The sequence below is a fragment of the Carcharodon carcharias genome, chromosome 31 (assembly GCF_017639515.1).
Source record: "Carcharodon carcharias isolate sCarCar2 chromosome 31, sCarCar2.pri, whole genome shotgun sequence".
NCBI lineage: Eukaryota > Metazoa > Chordata > Chondrichthyes > Lamniformes > Lamnidae > Carcharodon > Carcharodon carcharias.
The window spans coordinates 4478196-4500733 of NC_054497.1; the positions used below are offsets into that span (position 1 = coordinate 4478196).

At 44.5% G+C, this 22538-nt stretch overlaps 1 protein-coding gene across 2 annotated transcripts in view; it reads right to left on the reverse strand.

The window, feature by feature from the left end:
* Nucleotides 1–339: 339 nt before the first annotated feature.
* The window catches only part of LOC121271783 (cytohesin-2-like), a 64695-nt gene continuing 42496 nt past the window's right edge, over nucleotides 340–22538 (reverse strand). For both annotated transcript variants that reach the window (XM_041178054.1, XM_041178053.1), the window contains exons 5-13: nucleotides 16712–16830; nucleotides 15789–15869; nucleotides 13804–13916; nucleotides 12207–12355; nucleotides 10709–10820; nucleotides 9260–9336; nucleotides 8131–8202; nucleotides 3001–3155; nucleotides 340–1912 (exon numbers count right to left, since the gene is read on the reverse strand). In XM_041178054.1, coding sequence (XP_041033988.1) covers nucleotides 1837–1912; nucleotides 3001–3155; nucleotides 8131–8202; nucleotides 9260–9336; nucleotides 10709–10820; nucleotides 12207–12355; nucleotides 13804–13916; nucleotides 15789–15869; nucleotides 16712–16830 — 954 coding nt within the window. In that variant the 3' untranslated portion in view covers nucleotides 340–1836. The remainder of the gene's footprint in view (nucleotides 1913–3000; nucleotides 3156–8130; nucleotides 8203–9259; nucleotides 9337–10708; nucleotides 10821–12206; nucleotides 12356–13803; nucleotides 13917–15788; nucleotides 15870–16711; nucleotides 16831–22538) is intronic.

Below are 22538 nucleotides of genomic sequence, written 5' to 3' on the forward strand. Positions count from 1 at the left end.
CCTGGTGTCAGGAGAGTTGCGCTTTAGTGAGCTTTTAACCAGATTCATACAAGACAGAAGGCAGTCATTTGCTTCAACATGGCTGTGCCAGCTTTTTTCGAAAGAGCTATCCAATCGACCCGCTCCAACCTTGCCTTTTCTCCATATCCTTGCAATTTTTTTTTCAGGTGTCTCTCCGGAATTCAAACAGGTTGGGAGAACAAAGAGGTTTCCTACTGGTTGGGATAATAGTCACACCATATGGTTGCTATTAATTCCAGCTCCAGAAGTTCAAGAACTTGGAGAATTATAGATGCACCACTTCAGAAAGAGCAGAACAAAATGACGGAAGGTGTAGGGTTTTTTTTGCAAAATATAAATTTATTAGTCTATTTACAGCAATGTAACTAATGTTCATTTTCCACAAAATCAGTTTGTCAGCCATATTAATTCAAGATTACATAACTTTTTAACAGGACTATAAACATGACCATTACAAGAAATGTAGCTACCAAAACAAGGCACACATTGAAAATTAAGTTGCTCTGTCAAACTGTAGAACCTGTTGCCTTTGAGTAACAAAAAAGGCAACAGTTCGGAATAATCAAATTTCGTTATTAAAGTACATTATTACACAGTCCCATCCACAGACGTCCTAACGATAGTGAATTATAGTCGCCAATGCTCTCTGATGCTGAAAAACTGTTCACAGCACACACCAAAAGCCAACGGTTGTCTTAATCAGTCCAAACATATTGGCTCTGGAATGGGACATTTTGAAATACTACGATTCTTTAAGAACAATAAGAAATAGAAGCAGGAGTAGACCATTTGTCCCTTTGAGCCTGCTTCACCATTCAGTAAGATCGCAACGGATCTTCTACCTCAACTCTACCTTCCCACACTATCGCCATATCCCCTAGTAATTCCCTTAGTATCCAAAAACTTATTGACCCTATATCTTGATTATATTTGACATATGAGCATGCGCATCCATCTGGGGTAGAGAATTGCAAAGATTCACAGCCCTTTAAGTAAAGAAATCCTTCCTTATCTTAGTCAAAATGGCCAATTTCTCATTCTGCCACTGTGGTCCTGGTTCTAGACTCTCTAGCCAGAATCTACCTGCAAAGACCCTGCAGAATTTTATATGTTTCAATACGAAATTCTTCTATGGAACATAGGTCTCATCTACTCAATCTCTTCTCGTAGAATAAACTCCTCATCCCAGGAATCAGTCTAGTGAACCTTCATTGCAGTCTGGGGTAAGCATATCCTTCCTCAGATAGGGAGACTAAAAATGTACACACTACTCCAGGTGTGGCCTCACCAAGGTCTGATATTTTTAACTGGATACTAAGAGGTTAAACAATATGCTGATCATCTACAAGGTTCCAGTTGAACATGAGGCAAAGGACTCAAATGTTATCCCAGACAACGTGATTAGACCCATAAAACATGGGATATCTAGGAGAAAATTCAATTGATGTCAGTGGAGCCCAGTGATTATGATAAGAAATAGGACCATGAACTGTATTTGAAATAGTGGAGTGCAGTATCAGTGGCTATTATCAAGTCTTGATAGGTCTAATGGAGATCTGATCCAGTAATGTATGAAGAATTGATCCTGATAACTGAAGTAGAGAAAGAGCGCAAAAGTATGTGCAAACCACAATTCGGAATAATGAAATGATTCAGGAGCCTACGAACATCCCAATATCTGGGATGGGAGGAACGTTCAGGGATACGTGCAAACACCAACCACTGGAATGGTCTATCATGTGCAGCCACCAACTGCATCAGTTTCCTGTCTTATTTATCCCTCCATCTGAGCGGTAAGGAACAATGTAGAACCTTTTAATTGGATTTGACTGTTAACTTTTTCTTTCTTGCTGCCAACATGTCGTAGAAAGGATCTCGAGTGATGCTAGCTCTGAAATGTGAAAACACGTCACACTTTAGCAGTAAATTTAATTTTTAAGAGACTAGAGAAAATAATTTCTCATTAAATATAGCACTCTAAAATACTCCTCTAAACTTGAGAACATAGTCTACAATGTCAAACGTTTACTTGAAGGAGTTCAGATGTTGCAATGGTTCTGGCTTCCTCATTTACACTTCCTCATTACTTTACTTTGCCCATTATCACCTCCTTCTGCCTGGCACCATCATCAATTTTGTCATTTAACCTTTCCTGTCTTCCAACCCACCACAGACCATCCTTTTCTGTTCTATTCCCCCTCTCTCCCACTCACCCCTCCTGTCCCTGCCTCTGTACTTGTTTTAAATCTGCCCCATCTCTCCTTAGACAGCATCTTCCAAACCTGCAACCTCTACCACCTGGAAGGACAAGGGCAGCAGACACATGGGAACTTGCAAGTTCCCCTCCAAGTCACACACCATCCTGACTTGGAAATATATCGCCGTTCCTTCACTGTCGCTGGGTCAAAATCCTGGAACTCCCTCCCTAACAGCACTTTGGGTGTACCTACACCGCATGGACTGTAGCTGTTCAAGAAGGCAGCTCACCCACCACCTTCTCAAGGGCAATTAGGGATGGGCAATAAATGCTGGCCCAGCCAGCGAAGCCCACATCCCATGAACAAATCAAAAAAAGCTCTATAATTTTTTCCAGCTTAGATAAAAAGTCATCAACCTGAAACGTTAGCTCACTTTCTCTCTCTCCACAGATGCTGCCTGACCCGCTGAGCTTTTCCAACGCTCTCTGTTTCCATTTCAGATTTCCAGCATCTGTAGTACTTCTTTTTTGAGTTAAAGCGTGTATTGTTTTTTTGAAATTTTTGATCATAGTTTAGTCTTCTGTCCCATAAATGATAACTTCAAAATCTAGTCCTCATTAGATGCATTTACTTACTTTCAAAGCCTTAACCAGAAAAGATTTTGACACTTGATGTACAGAAGTGCCACCTGCATCCTGGCTTTAGATGAAAATTCTTAATCAGTCTGTCTCACCCCACCTTACTACTAGAACCTGAGTTTTAATATGTGGCTTAGTTTTACCTGATTGATTTGATCCATTCATCCCTCTCTTCCCTCGAAGGAGCCGATATCCTGTAAAACTGATGGTTGCCTTCAACAACACGCCCATCATTGTCCGTTTTGCAGGCTTTAATAGTGTGGCCTTTGCTATTGGGGCTGTACAAGTCAAAGCAATTCTGCAATATCAAAAGTAAATCAAGTCTACTGTTAGTCTGTTATCTCTTTACAAATATAACATTCTTGTCACGCCTATTGTCTATGGTCACCATTGAGCAGAAACTTAACAAGCCATTTGAATACTGCAGCTGTGAGAGGAGGTCAGAGGCTGGGAATTCTGCGGAGAGTAATTCGCACTCTGAGTTGTCAAAGCCTGTCCACCATCTACAAGGCTGAAGGCAGGAGTGTGATGGAATACTCCCCACTTGCCTGGAAGGCTTAACCTCCATGACAAAGCAGCCCACTTGATTGGCACTCCAACCACCACCACAAATATTCATTCCCTCTAGCTATGGCGCACAGTACCAGATTCACTGCAGGAACTCACCAAGGCTTCTTCGACAGCACCTTCTAAACCCACGACCTCTGCCACCTAACAGGACAAGAGCAGCAGGCACGTGGGGCAGAATATTGAGGTCGGCATAGAACGCCCGTCCGACCCAGCTGAGCGTAAAATGACATCGGGCGAGCTTCCCGTGACATTTTGTTCAGCGGGCGCGCTGCCAACTCTGGTGCGTGCCCGCCGACAATTAAAAGGCCTATTAAGGCCATTACGACATTTTTATTTGGTTCATTTAAGTTTTTTTTAAACGGCGCCTCGTCTCCCTGAAGCAGCTCTGTGCCTCAGGGAGGTCGAATCTCTCTTTCACGGGCTCGTGCGAAGTTCAAGCTAGGCAGGCTCGTGTGCCATGCTCAGCGGGCCTTAATTGGCCCGCCCACGTAAAATCGCGGTGCGGTACCGATCACGGGTGACAGTCAGCTTCTCGACCGCCCCGTCTGCCCCCACCGAACACCCCCGGCAAGGGCAAAATCCTCACGGGAACACCACCACCTGGAAGTTCCCCTCCAAGCCACTCACCATCCTGACTTGGAAATATATCGCCGTTCCTTCACTGTCGCTGGGTCAAAACCCTGTAACTCCCTCCCTAACTGCACTGTGGGTGTACCTACACCATGTGGACTGCAGCAGTTCAAGAGGGCAGCTCACCACCACCTTCTCAAGGGGTAATTAGGGATGGGCAACAAATACTTGCCTTGTCAGTGACATTCTCATCCTCGGAACAAATTTTTTAAAAAAATGTTTTTCTAAGATCGCAGAGATAATTCCTAAAGCATAATATTAAACCTGCTATTAGGTCCTCCCACCACTGGTGATGCACATTTGCCCACATTTCATCCCATTGCAATAATGATAGTTAAAATACATGTCATTTCCTTGGATTAACTGGGAGAAAGGTTGCAATATCCGTGAGGAGATCTGTGACATGTCAAGAGGTTTGACCACACCGCCCACCTTTACAAGTAATCGACCGTTTAGGTGTGATTCTAGGAGGTTATCAGACATGCACCAAGCTCCTCCAACTTCCAAACAACAACTGGGGTTGCCAACCCTCCAGGATTGCCCTGCAGTCTACAAGGAGTTAAAGGTTAACCCCCTGCACGCTGCTGAAAGCAAACCTTGGGAGAAAAATCATAGCACGCATTCAAAACACATGCAAACTATTTTTAATCATTTCCTCCGGAGAATTTGTTCATCCGATATATCCTGTAAAACCGGTGGTCTTAAAGGAGATGGGGTGGATAAAGGCTGTTTGATTGGGCTTTGGGTGAGGGGCTGAGTGTAGAGATGGGGAATCGTGATGCAACCTCCAGGAACACGTGCAGCCAGAATCAGGAACCCTAATAACATTACCAATACTTTTTTATTATGGACCTATGATTCTGGCACTGGGACAGAGATGAATTTAATGTTGTCTATGTGGGAGCAGCTTATACCTGCTGGAAAGGAATTAGATATCTCGAGCTCCTGCTGTAGAAGCTTATCTTAACAGTAGGTAAGAATTAATTTCTTGCTGCAGTGATAATCTGATAACAGATTATTTCCTTTTGCGCATTAATTATGTTGTAAAGGCTCCCCTGTAAAGTTTGTGCTTGTTATAGTTATTCCTGTCAACATGACCCTGACTCCATTTTAAAGCTTTTTCTTCCTTGCACACTCAGACAATTCTGGAAGATGCCCAGGAGGAGGACGATTTAATGTGTTTACAATTTCCGACAATGCCCGAAATTTCTTAACCTGCTGGCCAACATCCTGGCTGAAAGTCGCCTGTCTTTCCTGTGGCTTCCTGAATCCTAGAATTCCAACAGTCTGAACTCAAGTGGTTCTCCAGTTTGGTCTTTTGCCTACCTCTATCTCAGGCAACAAACGACTATTTGTGTGCCTGAAACAGAGGTACAACAGAGATCAAGTGATTCCACCATCCAGCAACATCTGAACAGTTGGGAAGAGAGAGAGAGAGAGAGGAGGAACAGAAGGGAGGGGGAAGGAAAGCATCTGGTTAAGTTTAGGAAAGATGAGGGCTTTAGAGAGCATGTGGAAAAGATCCATGGGAATAGTTCCAGGGAAGCGGGACTTCAGCTAGGAGGATAGATTAGAGAAGTTGGCACCGTTCTTGTAAAAGAGAAGGTTGAAGGGGGACATGATAGAGGTGTTCAAAATCATGACCGGCCTGGACAGAATAGATAGGGAGAAACTGTTCCCATTGGCAGAAGGGTTGAAAACCAGAGGGCACCAGTTTAAGGTGATGGGCAAAACAAAAACCAATGGCAACGTGAGGAAAAACCTTTTCACGCAGTGTGTGGCTAGGCTGTGGAATGCATTGCCTGAGAGGAAGATTCAATCATGACTTTCAAAAGGGAATTGGGTAAGCTCTGGGAGGGGAAAGAATTGGAGGGCTCTGGCAAAAGGGTGGGGAGTGGGATTAACTGTGTTGCTCTTGGAGAGACCCAGCGCTGATTGACAGGCTGAATGTCCTCTTCCTGTGCTGTATCAACTCTATGATTCTAGTGATGGGCAGGAAATTGGTCAGTGATGCACTAAAGAGGTCCAAATGTTAACATCACAAGATGAAAATAAATATATAACTTGAGAGGGAGAAACAGCTCACAGGGAAAACACAACCAGTGCATTTTTGTGTAATTTTAAGCGGTAACACTGTTGCATAAATGAGTCAGCACATTCCTATCCCTGAAGGTAGCAGGACAGGTGGATAAGATGGTTAAGAAGGCATATGGGATACTTGCCTTTATTAGCTGAGGCATAGAATATAAGAGCAGGGAGGTTATGCTGGAACTGTATAAAACACTGGTTAAGCCACAGCTGGAGTACTGCGTGCAGTTCTGGTCACCACATTATAGGAAGGATGTGATTGCACTGGAGAGGGTGCAGAGGAGATTTACCAGGATGTTCCCTGGGCTGGAGGGTCTGAGCTATGAGGAAAGATTGGATAGGCTGGGGTTGTTTTCCTTGGAGTAGCGAAGGTTGAGAGGGACCTGATAGAGTTGTATGAGATTATGAGGGACATAGATAGGGTGGACAGGACGGCACTTTTTCCATTAGTAGAGGGGTCAATAACCAGGGGGAACAGATTTAAGCTAAGAGGTAGAAGGCTAAGAGGGAAGTTGAGGAGAAATATTTTCACCCAGAGGGTGGTGGGAGTTTGGAACTCACTGCCTGAAAGGGTGGTTGAATCAGAAACTCATAACATTTAAGAAGTATTTAGATATTCACTTGTGTTGCTATAGGCTCCAGGGCTATGGACCAAGCAGTGGAAAATGGGATTAGTGTAGTCAGATCTTAACCGGCACGGACACGATGGGTCAAATGGCCTTCTGTGCTGTAAACGTTTATGAGTCTAGTTGTCTTCTCACCCCAGCAGCACATTTTCTGACCTGTCATCCTCAGGACTTGCTGTTGGGCTGACCAGGCAGGCTAAAAGAATTCAGGGTCTCCCCTGACCTGTTGGGATATTCCAGGGTTTAAACCACCAGACAGGTACAAGGTTTTTTTTATATAATTTTGTTTACAGGACATGGGCATTGCTGGCTAGCATTTATTGCCCATCCCTAATTATTCTTGTTCAGAGGGGATTTAAGAGTCAACCACACCAGATTTCCTGCTGTCTTTCCCTAAACAGTATTAGTGAACCAGATGGGTTTTTAACAACAATGATTTCATGGTCATCATCCAGACTTTTTATTGAATTCAAATTCTACCATCTGCTGTGGTGGGATTCAAACCTGGGTCCCCAGAACTTTATCCTGGGTCCATGGATTAGCAGCCCAGTGACAATACGACTCTGCATGAGCTGCTGCTGCTGGGCTGAGTAGGGTTGCCAGCTCTGGGTGGATGCATTGTCAGAAGCTTCATCGCACGACCTGGTTCCTCCATCTGCCCCCACTAGGTCAAACGAACAATTATTTCACCCCACCGCACTCTCCCTCCCCCACCCCCGCCAAAGATTGCTCAAAGGAGGTGAAAGAAAACACTTTTTTTGTTAAATGGGTAAATCTCCTGAGGAGCTCACAGCAGGAAAATTTCTGATTAATCCCCGAAGACTCCAGGACAATCCTGGAGAGTTGGCAACCCTAATCCTCTTCACAACACACATGGCAAAAAGTCAGAGTGAGTACAGCCACATCACTTTTTGGTAATTGGGATGATTGAGATGAAAATAATTGAGATCCTTGCGCCAGCAAATAAGGAAAGTTTGGAACAAAAAGACAAAATGCTGGGGGGGGGGGTGGGGGAGAAACCTCAGCATCTGTGGAGAGAGAAGCAGGAGTCAACATTTCCAGTCCAATGTGACTCTTCTTCGGAACTGAAGAAGGGTTCCATTCTCCGAAGAGCTCTCGGTTCCGGAGAAGAGTCATGTTGGAGTTGAAATGTTAACCCTTTCTCCAGAGCCGCTGGGTTCTCCCAGCATTTTCCATTTCCATTTCAGACCCCCAGCATCCGCACTATTTTGATCTTGAGGAATGTTTGGCACAGCCTTTAACTTTCCACCAGATCTATGGCAAAAAAAAACACTCTATATCACAAAGATCATTTCACCCACCACCCCCTTTTTTTTTAAACAATTTTTAACTGCGTACCAATTTTCTGGAGTCTTCCGTTGCTTTCACGCACAAATTTTCCAATGGGATAATACCACGGGGTTCTTTATCCTGCAAAAACAAAACCATGCCTTTGTTGTACCTGTTTTTGGAACTTTATGTTTTGCTTACGAAGAATATTTGTTATGCAGTCACCTAGTGCTCGAGGTAATGACAGGTCTTTGTCAATGCAATGCTGCTGTTGTCCACTGGTCTGTATGGAAGCAGTTTGGGGCGTTTCCCTTTATCCCTCTTTCCCCATCTCTAAGGAACCATGGGGGCCGGTGGTGGACCTCATGTTTGGGGCTGTGTGAGGGAAAATCGGGGGAGGGGGGAGAAAAATGCACGCCCACAGTTTCCATTTTGGAAACAGGATGGTTTCTCTCATGGGGAAGAGCATAATTCGGGGCCGTCAATATAAAATAGTCACCAAGAAACCCAGTGGGGAATTCAGAAGATATGGGCTGGGGAAAGCATTCATAGTTCGGTGTCGACCTCCACAAGAGGTGACTGTGGCCATCCATGCAGAGTTAATGTTTCGAGTCCCTATGACTGTTCAACAGCTCTGAAGAAGAGTCATAGGGACTCGAAACGTTAATTCTGTTTTTCTCTCTCCGCAGATGCTGTCAGACCTGCTGAGATTTCCCAGCATTTTCTGTTTTTATTCAACGGCTTCACCTGACGCGGTGTGAATGGTTGCGATGCCACCAGGAGTGGATCTCTCGGGGCAGGAGTTCAGTAGGTGGGCGATGGTCTGACTTGGATGGCCACGGTCACAATTTGAGCTGTTCCTCAAGAGGCCAGTGGCCACATCCTCACTGGAGAGTTGTCCAGATTGGGAACTGGGAATTCAGAAGAAGTCTCTTTGGCTCAAAGTGAAGCGAGAATGTGGAAGGTGCTGCCACAGGGAGTGGGTGAAGCGAATAGTATCGATGTATTTAAGAGAAACGCAGACAAGTATTTGACGGAGAAGGGAGCAAGGGGTTACGATGGTAGAATTAGATGAGGAAAGATGGGAGGAGGTTCAGGTGGAGCATAAATACCAGCGTGGACTGGTTGGGCCAAATGGCCTGTTTCTCTGCCAGATATCCTATGTAATCTCACTTCACATGAACGAAAAACAACTTACTGTTGTGTACTCAAAGTAATACAGGCAGTTGTCTGTCAAAATGAACCATCGGCGTTTCCATGTCTTCACTCGACCCCCTGTAAAGATAATGGCAGACACATTACACGGGGCAGGTTGAGGGGGGGGGGGCAACATCTTGGAAAGGAGTCACATGGCGGATCTTACCCTCTGATTGGCTGTAATAGGATCACCAGCGTGAGGGTTGAACCAGTTGCTGAGGTCTGATTGGTTGATGCTCTCCCCCCCAACCCTGGCCACCTCCAGCACTATGGCACGATCTCAATCAATATGAAAGAATGGGCTTGTTACACACGAACATACGAATTAAGAGCAGGAGTGGGCCATTCGGCCCCTCGAGCCTCCTCCGCCATTCAATAAGATCGTGGCTGATCCGACAGTGGCCTCGTTCTGCCTTCCCCCGAGTCCCTTGTTGGTCAAGAATCTATCTGCCTCTGCCTTAAAAATATTTGGTGACCTGGCCTACACTGCTTTCCGGGGAGGAGAGTTCCAAAGATTCACAACCTCCTGAGAGAAAAAAGATTCTTCTCATCTCCATCTTAGATGGGAGACCCCCTTATTTTTAAGCTCTGTCCCCTACTTTGATACACAAAGTACACTAGCTCCACCTATGCCCTCGGCCTCAGTCCACCTGATGCTAACAGTCTTGTCATTCTCTTGATAAGAGTTCGGTTTGTAGTCTTAGGCCTAGAAGACTTCCAGCGTTTAGAGGCAGGCAAATTACATGCTTATGTCTGTTTCCCGTAGCTTGGTTTTCCTGAAGGAGGGTGTTGGCCTGAAGCTATAACTTGAGGGGCACAACTCCATATCAAGCACGGCTGACCAGGAGTCTCTCCCACTCTTACCACCTGCCGTAGCTGTGTCCAGAATCAGCCACCCATCCACCCGCCCCCCCCCCACCCCCGCAATGGGCCTCCCCTCAGCCATTTATCACCCAGAGGGGCGTCAATTAGCTCAAGGCAAGACTTCCGTCCCCGCCTGGGGAGGACGTCATGCCCCCCCACCCACCCCCCCCCCAAGAGCCATCAACCCATCAAATGGCTGGCAACTCTATGACCCCAACAGCGCCACTGGGAGTGGTGGCCACTGCCGGGACTGCAGCTGGCCCCAATGGAGATCATCGCTGGAGCCGGATGGAGAGATAAGTTGCGGAGTTCCTGCGGGGGCCGGGATAGGAGATCAAGGCAAGGGGGTTTGGGGGGCATAGCGCAGAGACCAGAGTGGCAGAGGAAACATGGGGGTATCTCCCATGGACACTAGGAGCCCGTAGTCAAGGAACACAACACCCCACCGCCCCACCCCCCCCGCGCCATACGTTCCGATACGTTTCACAATGGGGCCCCTGTGGTCGATGGTCTGTCGCTTTGTTGTGTTTGGTCTGTTGTCCCGACCTCTCTCGAAGCCCCCAGCGACTGGGAACCTCCCACTCACCCAGTTTCGAAAGCCACCCTTCCCGGTCTGGGTTGAAAAACGTGTGCGTTAGGTCGTTCCCGTCGTCCTCTGGGATTTTAAATGGCTCGTTCCGGATGCTCTCGTACAAATTCTGTTCCAAAGAATCAAGAAAAGGAGGGAATCTTTGAAATTCGCATCACCTGAAGGTTCATTTCAACTCGAGGTTCTATCCAACTGACTCCAGAACCTGGAATTCCAGCACCTCCCCACCCTCCCAACTCAGGGAGGATATAATGGTCTTGGGGATAGTGTGATGAAGATTCACTGGGGCTAAATGGGTTAAATCATGTGGACAGGTTGCATAGACAAGTCTTGCATTCCCTTGAACATCGAATATTAAGGGATGATCTAATTGAGGTGTTTAGGGTGAGTCAAGGATCGAACAGTTTCGACAGAAAGAAACTATTTCCTCTGGTGGGGTTAGAGTTGCCGACCTTGATTAATTAAATTCCTGGAGTTACATCACATGACTTGCCCTGCAATCCTGCCATGAGCTGCCAACACATCCATCCTTGTGACGCACTGCCTTCCTACACCAATTGGAAAGCAAAAAAGGCCCATTACCCAATTGGATGATGTTTGACTGTCAGCCTTTTTTTGGTCGCCATTTTCAATCTTTTTATATCTGGTAAAGAGAAACGCTCAAAGAAATGGTATTTTTCTTTAAGACAATCTTTTCTTTTTAATGTCCTGATGATTTTTCTCTGGGGTTGCTGTCACAGCAGTGTCCTGGAGATTGATCTTCAATTCCAGGAGTCTCCAGGCCAATCCTGGAGGGTTGGTAACCTTCATATTAGGGTCAGGGTGATGTTGAGAAGTGCTTCTTCATAAAAAGGGCACTGGAAATCTGGAATTCTGTTCCCCAGAAAAGCTGTTGAGGCTTGGTTGGGGGGGTGGGTGGGGGGGTGGGGGTCAGTTGAAAATATCAAAAAGGAAACTAGATTTTTGTTAGGTAAGCGCATTAAAGAATATGGGTCCAAGGTAGATGGAGTTAAGATATAGATTAGCCATGACCTAATTAAATGGCAGAACAGGCATGAGGGGCTGAACGGCCCACTCCTGTTTGGTAATGTTGCTGGGCTAGTAATCCAGAGGCCCAGGCTAAAGCTCTGGGGATATGAGTTCAAATCCCACCAGGGCAGCTGGTAGAATTTGAATTCAGTTAATAAATCTGGAATATAAAGCCAGCCCCAGTGATAAAGACCATGAAACTAACATTGATTATTGCTAAAGCCTGTCTGGTTCACTATTATCCTTTAGGGAAGGAAATCTGCCATCCTCACTCAGTCTGGCCTACATGTGACTGACTCCAGATGTACAGCAATGTGGTTGACTCTTAACTGGTGACTAACACTTAGGGATGGGCAACAAATGCTGACCTTGCCAGCGACACCCACATCCTATGAAAGAGTAAAAAAAATGTTCACCCTTGCAATGCTGGTTATTTTCAGGTAGTGAATTATTGGTGTATGCTCACCCTGAGAAGATCATGTGGAAGATCTCCTCCATTGTTAATCCCACGATTCATTGTTATGAACCGCTCCAGTGCTGGTTTCTCCTTAACATTCGGATTGTGTAGACTTGTGTTCAACATGATAATTGCAAAAGACAACACGTAACAGGTATCTGCAATCAAAGGTAAACTGTTAGCCCTTAAGATGCATTTGCAATTATACAACCTAGTAAAGCAATTCTGTGAAGATAAGGAAATGAATGATAACTCCAAGACGTCTCTTCCAAGCGGGAGCTTGGTATAAACCCTAGGGCTGGTGTCCCTGTTTACATAAAGTATTGAACAATGGTGCAAGATGAAATTACTGCATCTCGAGAATTAACCTGATCGTGTGACATCCCAAATGAATGACCAACCACAGAATGGCATTGAAATCAATCAAGGCAGAAGACTGATACCTGGCATGTCTCATTCCTTTGGTTGACATGGATGAGGGAATGGCAGGAGACTGTGACATAGTGGACTAATAATCCAGAGGCCCAGGATAATGCTCTGGGAACATGGGTTCAAATCCCACCACAGCAACTGGTGGAATTTAACTTCAATTAATAAATAGTCTCAGGAATGGTGACCATGACAACTATCATGGATTAATGTCCCCCTTGGGGAAGGGGATCTTACCCAGTCTGACCTACAGGTGACTCCAGAGCCACAGCGATGGGGTTGATGCTTAACTGCCCTAGCAAGCTACTCAATTCAAGGACAATTAGAGTTGGGCAATAAATGCTGGCCTTGCCAGCAACACCAACATCTCATGTAAGAATAAAGCAAAAAAAAAAGGAAAAAGTTTAAAAGAAGTGCTGACAAGAAATTGTATCAGCTGTGGCTCAGGGGTAGCACTCCTACTTCCTGAGTCAGAAGCTTGTGGGTTCAAATCCCACTTCAGAGGTCTGCATGAACACATAAACTAGGCTGATAATCAAGTACTAAAGGAGTGCCACACTGTCAGCGATTGTGTTTTTCAGATGAGATGTTAAAACAAAGCTCCATTTACCAATACAGATGGATGTAAAAAAAAAGCCAAGACGCTATTTTGCAAGTGAGTTCTCCTGGTAATAATTATACATCAATCAACACCTAAAAACATATTATCTGATCATTATTACAGTGCTGTTTTTGGGGAGCTTGCTATACTGCGTTTCCTACTTTCCATTAGCGACTGCACTTCAAAAAGTACTTCATTGATGTAAAGCTCTTTGGGACATCTTACGGCCATTAAGTTGCTAAATAAATGCAAGTCTTTACTTTTAGATGGCCTGTAGTATTACCCATAGATGAGCGTAAGTCAATTGATGAGCATAAGAGATGGTGACAGTTGGGAGTGAGATCTCAGAAATCTGCTCAATAGCACCACCTGTGGCCAGTGCCCGGAACTACGCTGAGACAGTTGACATAGCAAAATTGAATGAGAAATGATAACCCAAAAAAATTAAATGTTGATCAGAAATCGCGACAATGGGAAGCAGGTTTATGCACACTCTGTGAAAGATTTTTACTAATATATGGATATATTCCCTTCCCTGTAACGTTATTGTGAGATAAAGAGTTGACTATTTCCTACCAGTCGATTGAAAGACGTCCGGGTTGCACTGGCAGTACCGCGTTGCAAAAGCTTCCATCATTCTGTCGATCTTCTGTGCCTCACCTGGCAATCGGAAGCTCCACAAAAACTGCCTGTAAGTGGGAGAAAACATGTACTTTGGTGTGTTGGGTAGAGATACACGAGGGTTTATTTTGGGGATAGCCGGGGGGGGGTGGGGGGGAATGGTTAGATGTAATACACCCGTTAAAATGAGAGATGGTGCTCAGAGGAAAATAAGCATCTTTACGTGAGTGGCTGTGAAGGAGATTCTTGATTATTTTATATATCTCAGAACTATGTAGAGATGACACTAGCTTCTACGTGTGTAAAAGGTTTTATTTACAGTGCTTTAAAATGTCTGCTCCATGTTTCAGTTCTGGCTTCTACCTCTTTCTACAGATTTTTTTTTACTTTTCTCTGAGTCCACACCCAGGCCTAAGTCAAGTGCAGTGAGCATCAATAGTAAACGTACTCACCTAATTAAACACAGAACAATTGAACACTCACTGGGGTGTACAGAAGAGAAATAATACTGGAGTACCCTTTACGTCACCCTAACAATGCAACTCAATGTATGAAGGGACCCTCTATAGCACCCTGACAATTTCTCCAGTTTCAGATCTTTCTATTCTTCAGGCCTCTTAGTGTAATGTGGGCTAAAATTGCTGTCCATTTGGGGGATATGTGGACACAACTCAAACACATTCTATCAGGTAACTTTAGCAATGGCCAGGGACTTGCACCTCAAGACCCAGATCTTCACGATAAAAGGACTGTGTCTGGCAATCTACCTTATCTCACAGTTCCCTTCTGACCTGGAACCCTTCCTCTTCAGGTTACAGGAGGACAATTAAGAGCTCCATTCTTGCATTTTTGACAAAGATTTCTCACTAGTTTCAGGGATGAAAGGACAGTCTAGGTAAGGAGGTCTCTGGGAGGTGATCTGGTAGAAATATATAAAATTGTTCAAAGTATCAAAAAGACTGTTTGGTCAACAGTCAAGCATCATCCAATGGGAAATGAGTCTTTTTGCTTTCCAGTTGGTGTAGGAAGGCAGTGTGTCACAAGGATGGATGTGTTGGTCGACTATTGGCTGGAGTGTGGGGGCAAGTCATGTGGTGAAACTACTAGGAATACATTTACTCACCGTTGGCAATCATGTTGGCAAGGCCAGCATTTGCTGCCCATCCCTAATTGCCCTTGAACTGAGTGGCTATTGTTTGGCCATTTCAGAGGGCAATTAAGAGTCAACCCCATTGCTGTGGGTCTGGAGTCATATGTAGGCCGGACCAGGTAAGGGTGGCAGTTGAAATGAACCAGATGGGTTTTTCCTTTGGGCAATCAATGGTAGTTTCATGGTCACATGAATGTAAAATAACCCAAGGCACTATTTTGCAAGTGAGTGCTCCCTGGTGTCCAGGTAACAGTTATACATGAATCAATGCCTAAAAACATATGATCTGATCATTATTAGAGTGCTGTTTTTGGGGAGCTTGCTGTACTGCATTTCCTTCATTCCATCAGTGACTGCACTTCAAAAAGTACTTCATTGACTGTAAAGCTCTTTGGGACATCTTAAAGCCATTAAGTTGCTATATAAATGCAAGTCTTTTTTTTTAGATTGCCTGCAATATTACCCATAGATAAGCATAAGGCAATTGATGAGCATAAGAGTTTTTTTCTATACGAGATGGTGACAGTTGGGAGTGAGATCTCAGAAATTTGCTCAATAGCGCCACCTTTGGCCAGTAACTGGTTTTGAGGGGGCGTGGGGGCGGTGATGGGGGTTGGATTTGGTTGGATGAGAAAAGAAGGCAGAAGGGAAAAGTGAAATGGAGGACCAGAAACTGAAGAGAAAGAAAAAAAATGGAAGCAACAGTGACATTTCCATGAGGAAGAGGAAAGCCTTTGAATAGTTTTTGCAGAAAGTGGAGCTGTGACAACCCTGTGCAAAAAGTTCTCACCTCAGCGCCTGTACAAGGTTGAGGTCAGCAAACTCATGCAGTTCTACAAAGCACTGGAGAATCCTGATGTATAATGGTTCTCTGCAGAGAAAAGGAGTCAAGACAGTCAGTTAGTATTTCAGGGGCAACTTCGCCCAGGGTCGCCAACTCCAGCTGGACACATTCCTGGAGGACTTATCACATGACCTCTCACTTCCAATTGCTCTGCTCTCCACGCTTCTGCCATTGGTCACCTCACATGTCCATCCTCACGGTGCCATGCCTTTGCCCAGCCAATTGGAAAGCCAATTTATCCATGGCGATCAGAAAAGGTAACAGTGGTTATGTTAGTGGCCCAGTAATCCCCCAGAGACACGGATTAATGATTCAGAGAGATAAGATTCCCCCCACAGCAGGTGGGGGATTTAAATTCAATTAATTTTAAAAATCTGGAGCTAAAAAGCCACTCGTTAATATCGTGAAACTACTGGATCTTTGGAAAAAAACCCATCCGGTTCACTAATGTCCTTCAGGGGAGGAAATCTGTCATCTTTACCCGGTCTGGCCTACATGTAACTCCAGACCCACAGCAACGTCTCTTAACTGTCCTCTGAAATGGCCAAGAAATTTCCACTCAGTTGTATTCAAGAATGTGGCTCACCACAATAGTTCCTCCTCAACCACCAGCTAAGAACAGGTTAGCTGGTCATTGTCATGTTGCTGTACATGGGGAGCTTGCTATATTCAAACTGACTGTCACATTTCTTACATTACAACTTGACCACACTTTAAAAAGTACTTCATTGGCTTAAAGACTTGAGCTGGTGAAAAGTGCTGTATAAATGCAAGCCTTTTCCGTTCCTTCCTTAGCTTTTAGAGGATATGTATTCAGTCGCACTCTACAGTTTGTCAACCCCATGAATTCCCTTAGATATAGACCTCACCTCTCTCCAAGATAGTCTCCGATGGCTGTTTTATGCAGACCTTCCCCCTTGTATAGGAACTTGGCAATATCCTCCTCCTTCGCAGACAACAATTTGTTCTGTATCAGGTACTCTATACCCTGGGGCAATGAGAAACCAAGTCATTAGCATAGCTCCAAGTTTAAAGCAGTCTGAACCTAGTGCATTTTCACCAGAGCACTCTTCCAAGTCTACCAGAAAAGGTACAGCAACTATATTATTACATGGGAGCTGGGAGCATTTTCAGTAAAAGTAGGATTACGTTTAAGTAATTCAAAGCAACCCTGTTTGCCTCTATATACACACCTTCAACACATTAAAAATTTTGACATTGGGCCACATAAGGAGATAGCAGGGACTGGTGGCCAAAAGCTTGCTCAGAGAGATGGGTTAAAGGAGCAGCCTACAGGAGGAGAGAGGTAGAGAACTTAGGGAGGGAATTCCAGAGGTTAGGATCCGGACAATTAAAAGAACAGCCGTCAAGGGTGGGGCAAAGGAAATTGGGGATGCGCAAGAGGTGAGAATTGAAGGAACGTACAAATAAATTAAGCAAATAGTCCCTGCGCTGCAGCAGAATGGAACTGATGGGCCAAATGGCCTCCTTCTGTGCCCTAATGACTCAATGTAATGGCCATAAACCTGAATGGTAACATAGCAAGGTGCAGTAGGTTAGTATACGCACCAGGACATTCAGACCCCTCCTTGTTGTATTTTATAGTCTCTTTCCATTCAAAATGTGCAGAAGGGAAAAAGGCTTCAGCCCCATTGAACCATATTTCCTGCAGAGAGCACCGGGCACTCTTCTGCAGCACCCCCAACCCATTCAAACTCCAGGGGGAGGCCACCAACCACCGAGATAATAACAACGCCCTGAGATCAGCCCTCAGGTCCCCCAACAGGGATCAAGCAAACCCCCAGAAATCTGCCCATCAGAGATTTTCATAACTCTGAATGGTTGCCGTCCGTTAATGCTGCCTCATTCAAGATCTCTTGATTCAAACAGTACAGAAGGAGGCCATTCCTTTCAAAACTGGCAGGGGGGGGGGCATAAAACCAAGATAGTTACTAAGAAAGTCAGTGGGGAAATAAGGAGAAAAACTATAGAGAGATTTATAAAATAAAGGGATGGATTGCAAACCCACTGTTAGAGTGTTTCAGTTTGACAGATTGGGCCTGACCAGGAATTGTGCATTTAAATAATCCCAAGAGTCTGGAGGTTGGGCACATTCTCATTTCCCAGAGAATTGTGGAACATTGGAATAAGTTACCACCCTCGCATGGTCTGTGATGACACTCTGCACAACTTCAGAAAGAGCGCTGGACCAGTTCTGGTTTGGGGTAGCCGATGACCATGTTAGAAAAGCTAGGCAATTTGCCAGTTAACATAAACATGGCCGTTGTGATCTCCTGGATTGGGTTTTGATCACTTGAGAAGCTTGGAGAGTTTGATCTCCCACTTTTCCCGGGTGCTCATTTTCCATTTTCGTTTCACTGACCCTCCCAGGAAATTAGGCTGCAGCCGGGATCTGAAATCTCCAGCTTTGACGCTCCAGAACATGGAGCAGACTTAATGGAGCAGCTAGTCTTTTCCTGCTCATCGTTCATATTGTAAAAGGCCACAGCAGCCAATTGCATCGTCAAAGGATATTTAAAATTTCTAAGACCTGAGCAGCAATAGTGCAAGATATCAGTTAATCAGCTCTTCAGGTTCAGAATAGATTCTGGCATTTCTTGCACGCATCGTTGTTTCCTGTGGTTTTTCAGTGTTACTGCCCACAAAACAAGCTGAACTAAATAACAGTGTTCGAATACTGTGATTCACCTTGCTCTCTCCAGCTAATGATTGTCTAAGCTCCTACAAACAATGCAGTGTTTGTTTTGTGAAGTTTTGCTGCATCTTAACCTCCAGCCTGAGAGACCCAGCAGGTTTGACAGCCGTGCCATATTTTTCTAAATTAATAATAAACCACCACATTTTGGTTTGCTCATCTCCATTCAGTCCAGACAGTTGAGGGCAAAACTGAATCTGCTGCCTAATAATTAGGTGGACTGTCCTCAGTTTGGCAAAAACACATTCAAGTTACTTATTAATGGTTTATAATTTTTGAAGGATACTTTGTCTCTGTCATCTCCTCCAGACCTACAGCCTTTTGAGAACAATACTTTCCTCAAATTCTAGCCTCCAACGGATCCTTCAGCCTACCATAGATGGTCATGCCTTCAATCATCCAGATCCTAAACACTGGAATGTCATCTCCCAACCTTTTCACCTTTCTTCCTCTCTCCCTCTCTCCCCTTCAAGACTATGCTTAAATCCTACCTCTTTGGCCAAAAGTGTGTTCACTTGTCCTAAAGTCGTCTTTGGCTTAGTATCTATTTTTGTCTGTTTGTGCTCCTGTGAAGTGTGTTGGTGTATGTAATGGAGGTGGGGTTTACTACGTTTAAAGGTGCCACATATGTTGTGAGTTATCAGGTTGATGTGCTTGAACTAGTCGGCACTGAAATCTTTTCTGTCACAGGGATGAAACGAAGAATTCGGTTTTCATTTTCAATCCCTCAGTTGAGCTTGTTAGGGAATGTCTTATCCATGATAAATAGGAATAGGATCATAGGAAATAGGAGCAGGAGTAGGCCATTCAGCCCCTTGAGTTTGCTCCACCATTCAACTAGATCATGGCTGATCTACTTTAACTATTTTTTCCCATTTCCCTTGATATCTTTAATATCTAGAAATCTATCCATCTCTGCTTTTTTTCCTGAGGTGGTAACAGAGAAGGTTGATAAGGGCAATGCTGTTGATGTGGTATATATGGATTTTCAAAAGGCATTTGATACAGTGCCACACAACAGACTTGTGAGCAAAATTCTAGCTCATAGAATAAAAGGGGAAGTAGGCACTTGGACAAGAAATTGGCTGAGTGACAGGAAACAAAGAGTAGTGATAAATGGTTGTTTTTCAGATTGGAGGAAGGTCTGTGATGGAATTCCTCAGGGGTCAGTGTTGGGACCCTTGCTCTCCCTGGACTGTGGGGTGCAGGGCATGATTTCAAAATTTGCGGATGATGCAAAGATTGGAAACATTGTCAACTGTAATGAGGATAGTCTTGAACTTCAAAAGGACATGGACATGTTGGTGGACTGGGCAGACAAATGGCAGATGAAGTTCAATGCAGAGAAGTGTGAAGTGATTCATTTTGGCAGGAATAATGTGGAGAGACAGTATAAAGGGAGAAATTCTAAAAGAGGTGCAGGAACAGAGACCTTGGCGTATATGCACATAATTCATTGAACGAGGCAGGGCATGTTGACAGAGCAGTTAATAAAGCATATGGTATCCTAGGTTTTATTAATAGGGGCATTGAGTACAAGAGTAAGGAGGTCATGTTAAACTTGTATAAAACACTAGTTAGGCCTCATCTGGAGTACTGCACCCAGTTCTGGGCACCATACTTGAGGAAGGATGTGAAGGCATTGGAGAGACCACAGAGGAGATTCACAAAAATGATTCCAAAGATGAAGAACTGTAGCTATGAGGATATATTGGAGAGATTGGTGCTCTTTTTCTTGGAGAAAAGAAGGCTGAGAGGAGACTTGATAGAGGTACTCAAGATCCTGAGGGGTATGGGCAGGGTTAAAGAGTGGAAACTTTTCCCACTCAAGAGTACATCACAAATTAGAAGGCACAGATTTTTAAAATGGGCAAAATGAATAGAAGTGATGTAAGGAAAAATTTTTTCACCCAGAGGGTGAACGAACTTCCTGAGAGGGTGGTGGAGGCAGGTTCGACTGAGGTATTCAAGAGGGAATTGGATTGCTACCTGAAGAAAAAGAATGTGCAAGGTTATGGAGAGAAGGCAGGGGAATGGGATTAGGTAGAGTGCTCTTTCAGCGAGCCAGCGTAGATTCGATGGGATGAATGGCCTCCTTCTGCACTGTAACGATCCTGTGATTGAATATACTCAATGACTGAGCCACCACAGCCCTCTAGGGTAGAGAATTCCAAAGTTTCACCCACCCTCTGAGTGAAGAAAGTTCTCCTCATCTCAACCCTAAATGGCCTGCCCCTTGTTCTATGACTGTGTCCCCAGGTTCTAGACACTCCCAGCCAGGAGAAACATCCTTCCTGCATCTACCCTATCAAGCCCTGCAAGAATTTTACACACTTCAATGAATCACCTCTCATTCTTCTCAACTGCAGAGAATGCAGGCCTAGTTTCCTCAATCTCTCCTCATACAGGACAATCCTGCTGCCCCAGACCTTCATGCGGCTGGTGGAATTTAAATTCAATTAATAATCTGGAACTGTAAAGCCAGCCTGTGACGATGAAACAATTGTTGTAAAAACCCATCTGGTTCACTAATGCCTTTTAGGTAAGGAAATCTGCTAGGTCTTGCCTGATCTGGCCTACATGTGACTCCAGACCCACAACAACAGCAGTGTGGTTGACTCTTAACTGCCCTCTGAAATGGCCGAACAAGACACTCAGTTCAAGGGCAATTAGGGATGGGCAACAAATGCTGGCCTTGCCAGTGACACCCACATCTCATGAAAGAATAAATTTTTAAAAATGAAGCGTGTCCTTCCTTAGGTTGGGAGATGAAAACTGTGCACAATGTGGTCTCAGCCATGCTCTTTGCATCAAGACTTCGCTACTCCTGTATCCTCTTGCAATAAAGGCCAACATACCGTTTGCCTTCCTAATCGCTGTTACATCTGCACGTTAGCTTTCAGTGACTCATGAACAAGTTACAAGAGTTGACCTTTTAGGCCTTTGATCCTGATCACCGTTCAATGAGATTATGGTTGAACTGTGCTTGAATTCCATTTACCCTCTTTTCATCTCTGTGCCATGATATCCTTATCTGATAAAAATGTATCAAATTCAGTTTTCATCTCAACTATCCACAAGTGTCCAAGGATTTGGTTTTTTAAAAATGTATTTATGAAATGACTCCTGTGCTTCTTGCTGCAGGAGATGAATCTCTAATTCCCGGAGACTCCAGAGCAACCGAACAGAGTTGGAGACCTTATGTTGATTTTGTGGTGGTTCAGTCAGGAAGTCTGAGTTGCCATGGCAATATGAATTCTTACATGCACATTGTAGTCTGGAGCTATGGATAGTGATGGTAGAGCAACTATCTTTCCATCTCATAGCTGACCAGGAATCTGTCCCACTCTTACCACCTGTCATTGGCACGTATTGAAAGGATCTGCAGGTTGATAACCAACCTCTTTAGCATAGTATGAACATACCTTCCATGACCATCAAGTCCTGGAGTGGGACTTAAACCCAGAGCTTCTGGTTCAGAGACAGGGACACTATCCATTGCACCACAAGACACCCGCATGTCAACTGGTACCCTGATGTAACCCAGAGCCATCACAAAGATGATGAAGGAATAAAGATGGTGAACAATATTGAAAACCAGTTTGTTACCATAAGTTTCCAAACTGAAAAACTTGGATAAATGACATGAAAGTTAGCTCCATGTACTGAACAAGGTGAGGGTTGATCATTCTGAAAAATGCTGTGTTTGTTTATGCTGCATCAGAGAATCATGGAAATGTTTCAACACAGAACAAGATTGTCCGGCCCATCTGGTCCTTGCTGGCTCTCTGTAAGAGCTGCTCAGCTAGCCCCATTTCCCCCTTCTTTGCCCCATAGACCCATAAATTTCTTTCTCTTTAGATAATTATCCAATTCACTTTTGAAAGCCTCCACCACAGTCTCAGACAATGCATTCTAGACCACTTGCGGTGTAAAAATGTTTTTCCTCATGTACCCCCTGGCTCTTTTGCCAATCATCT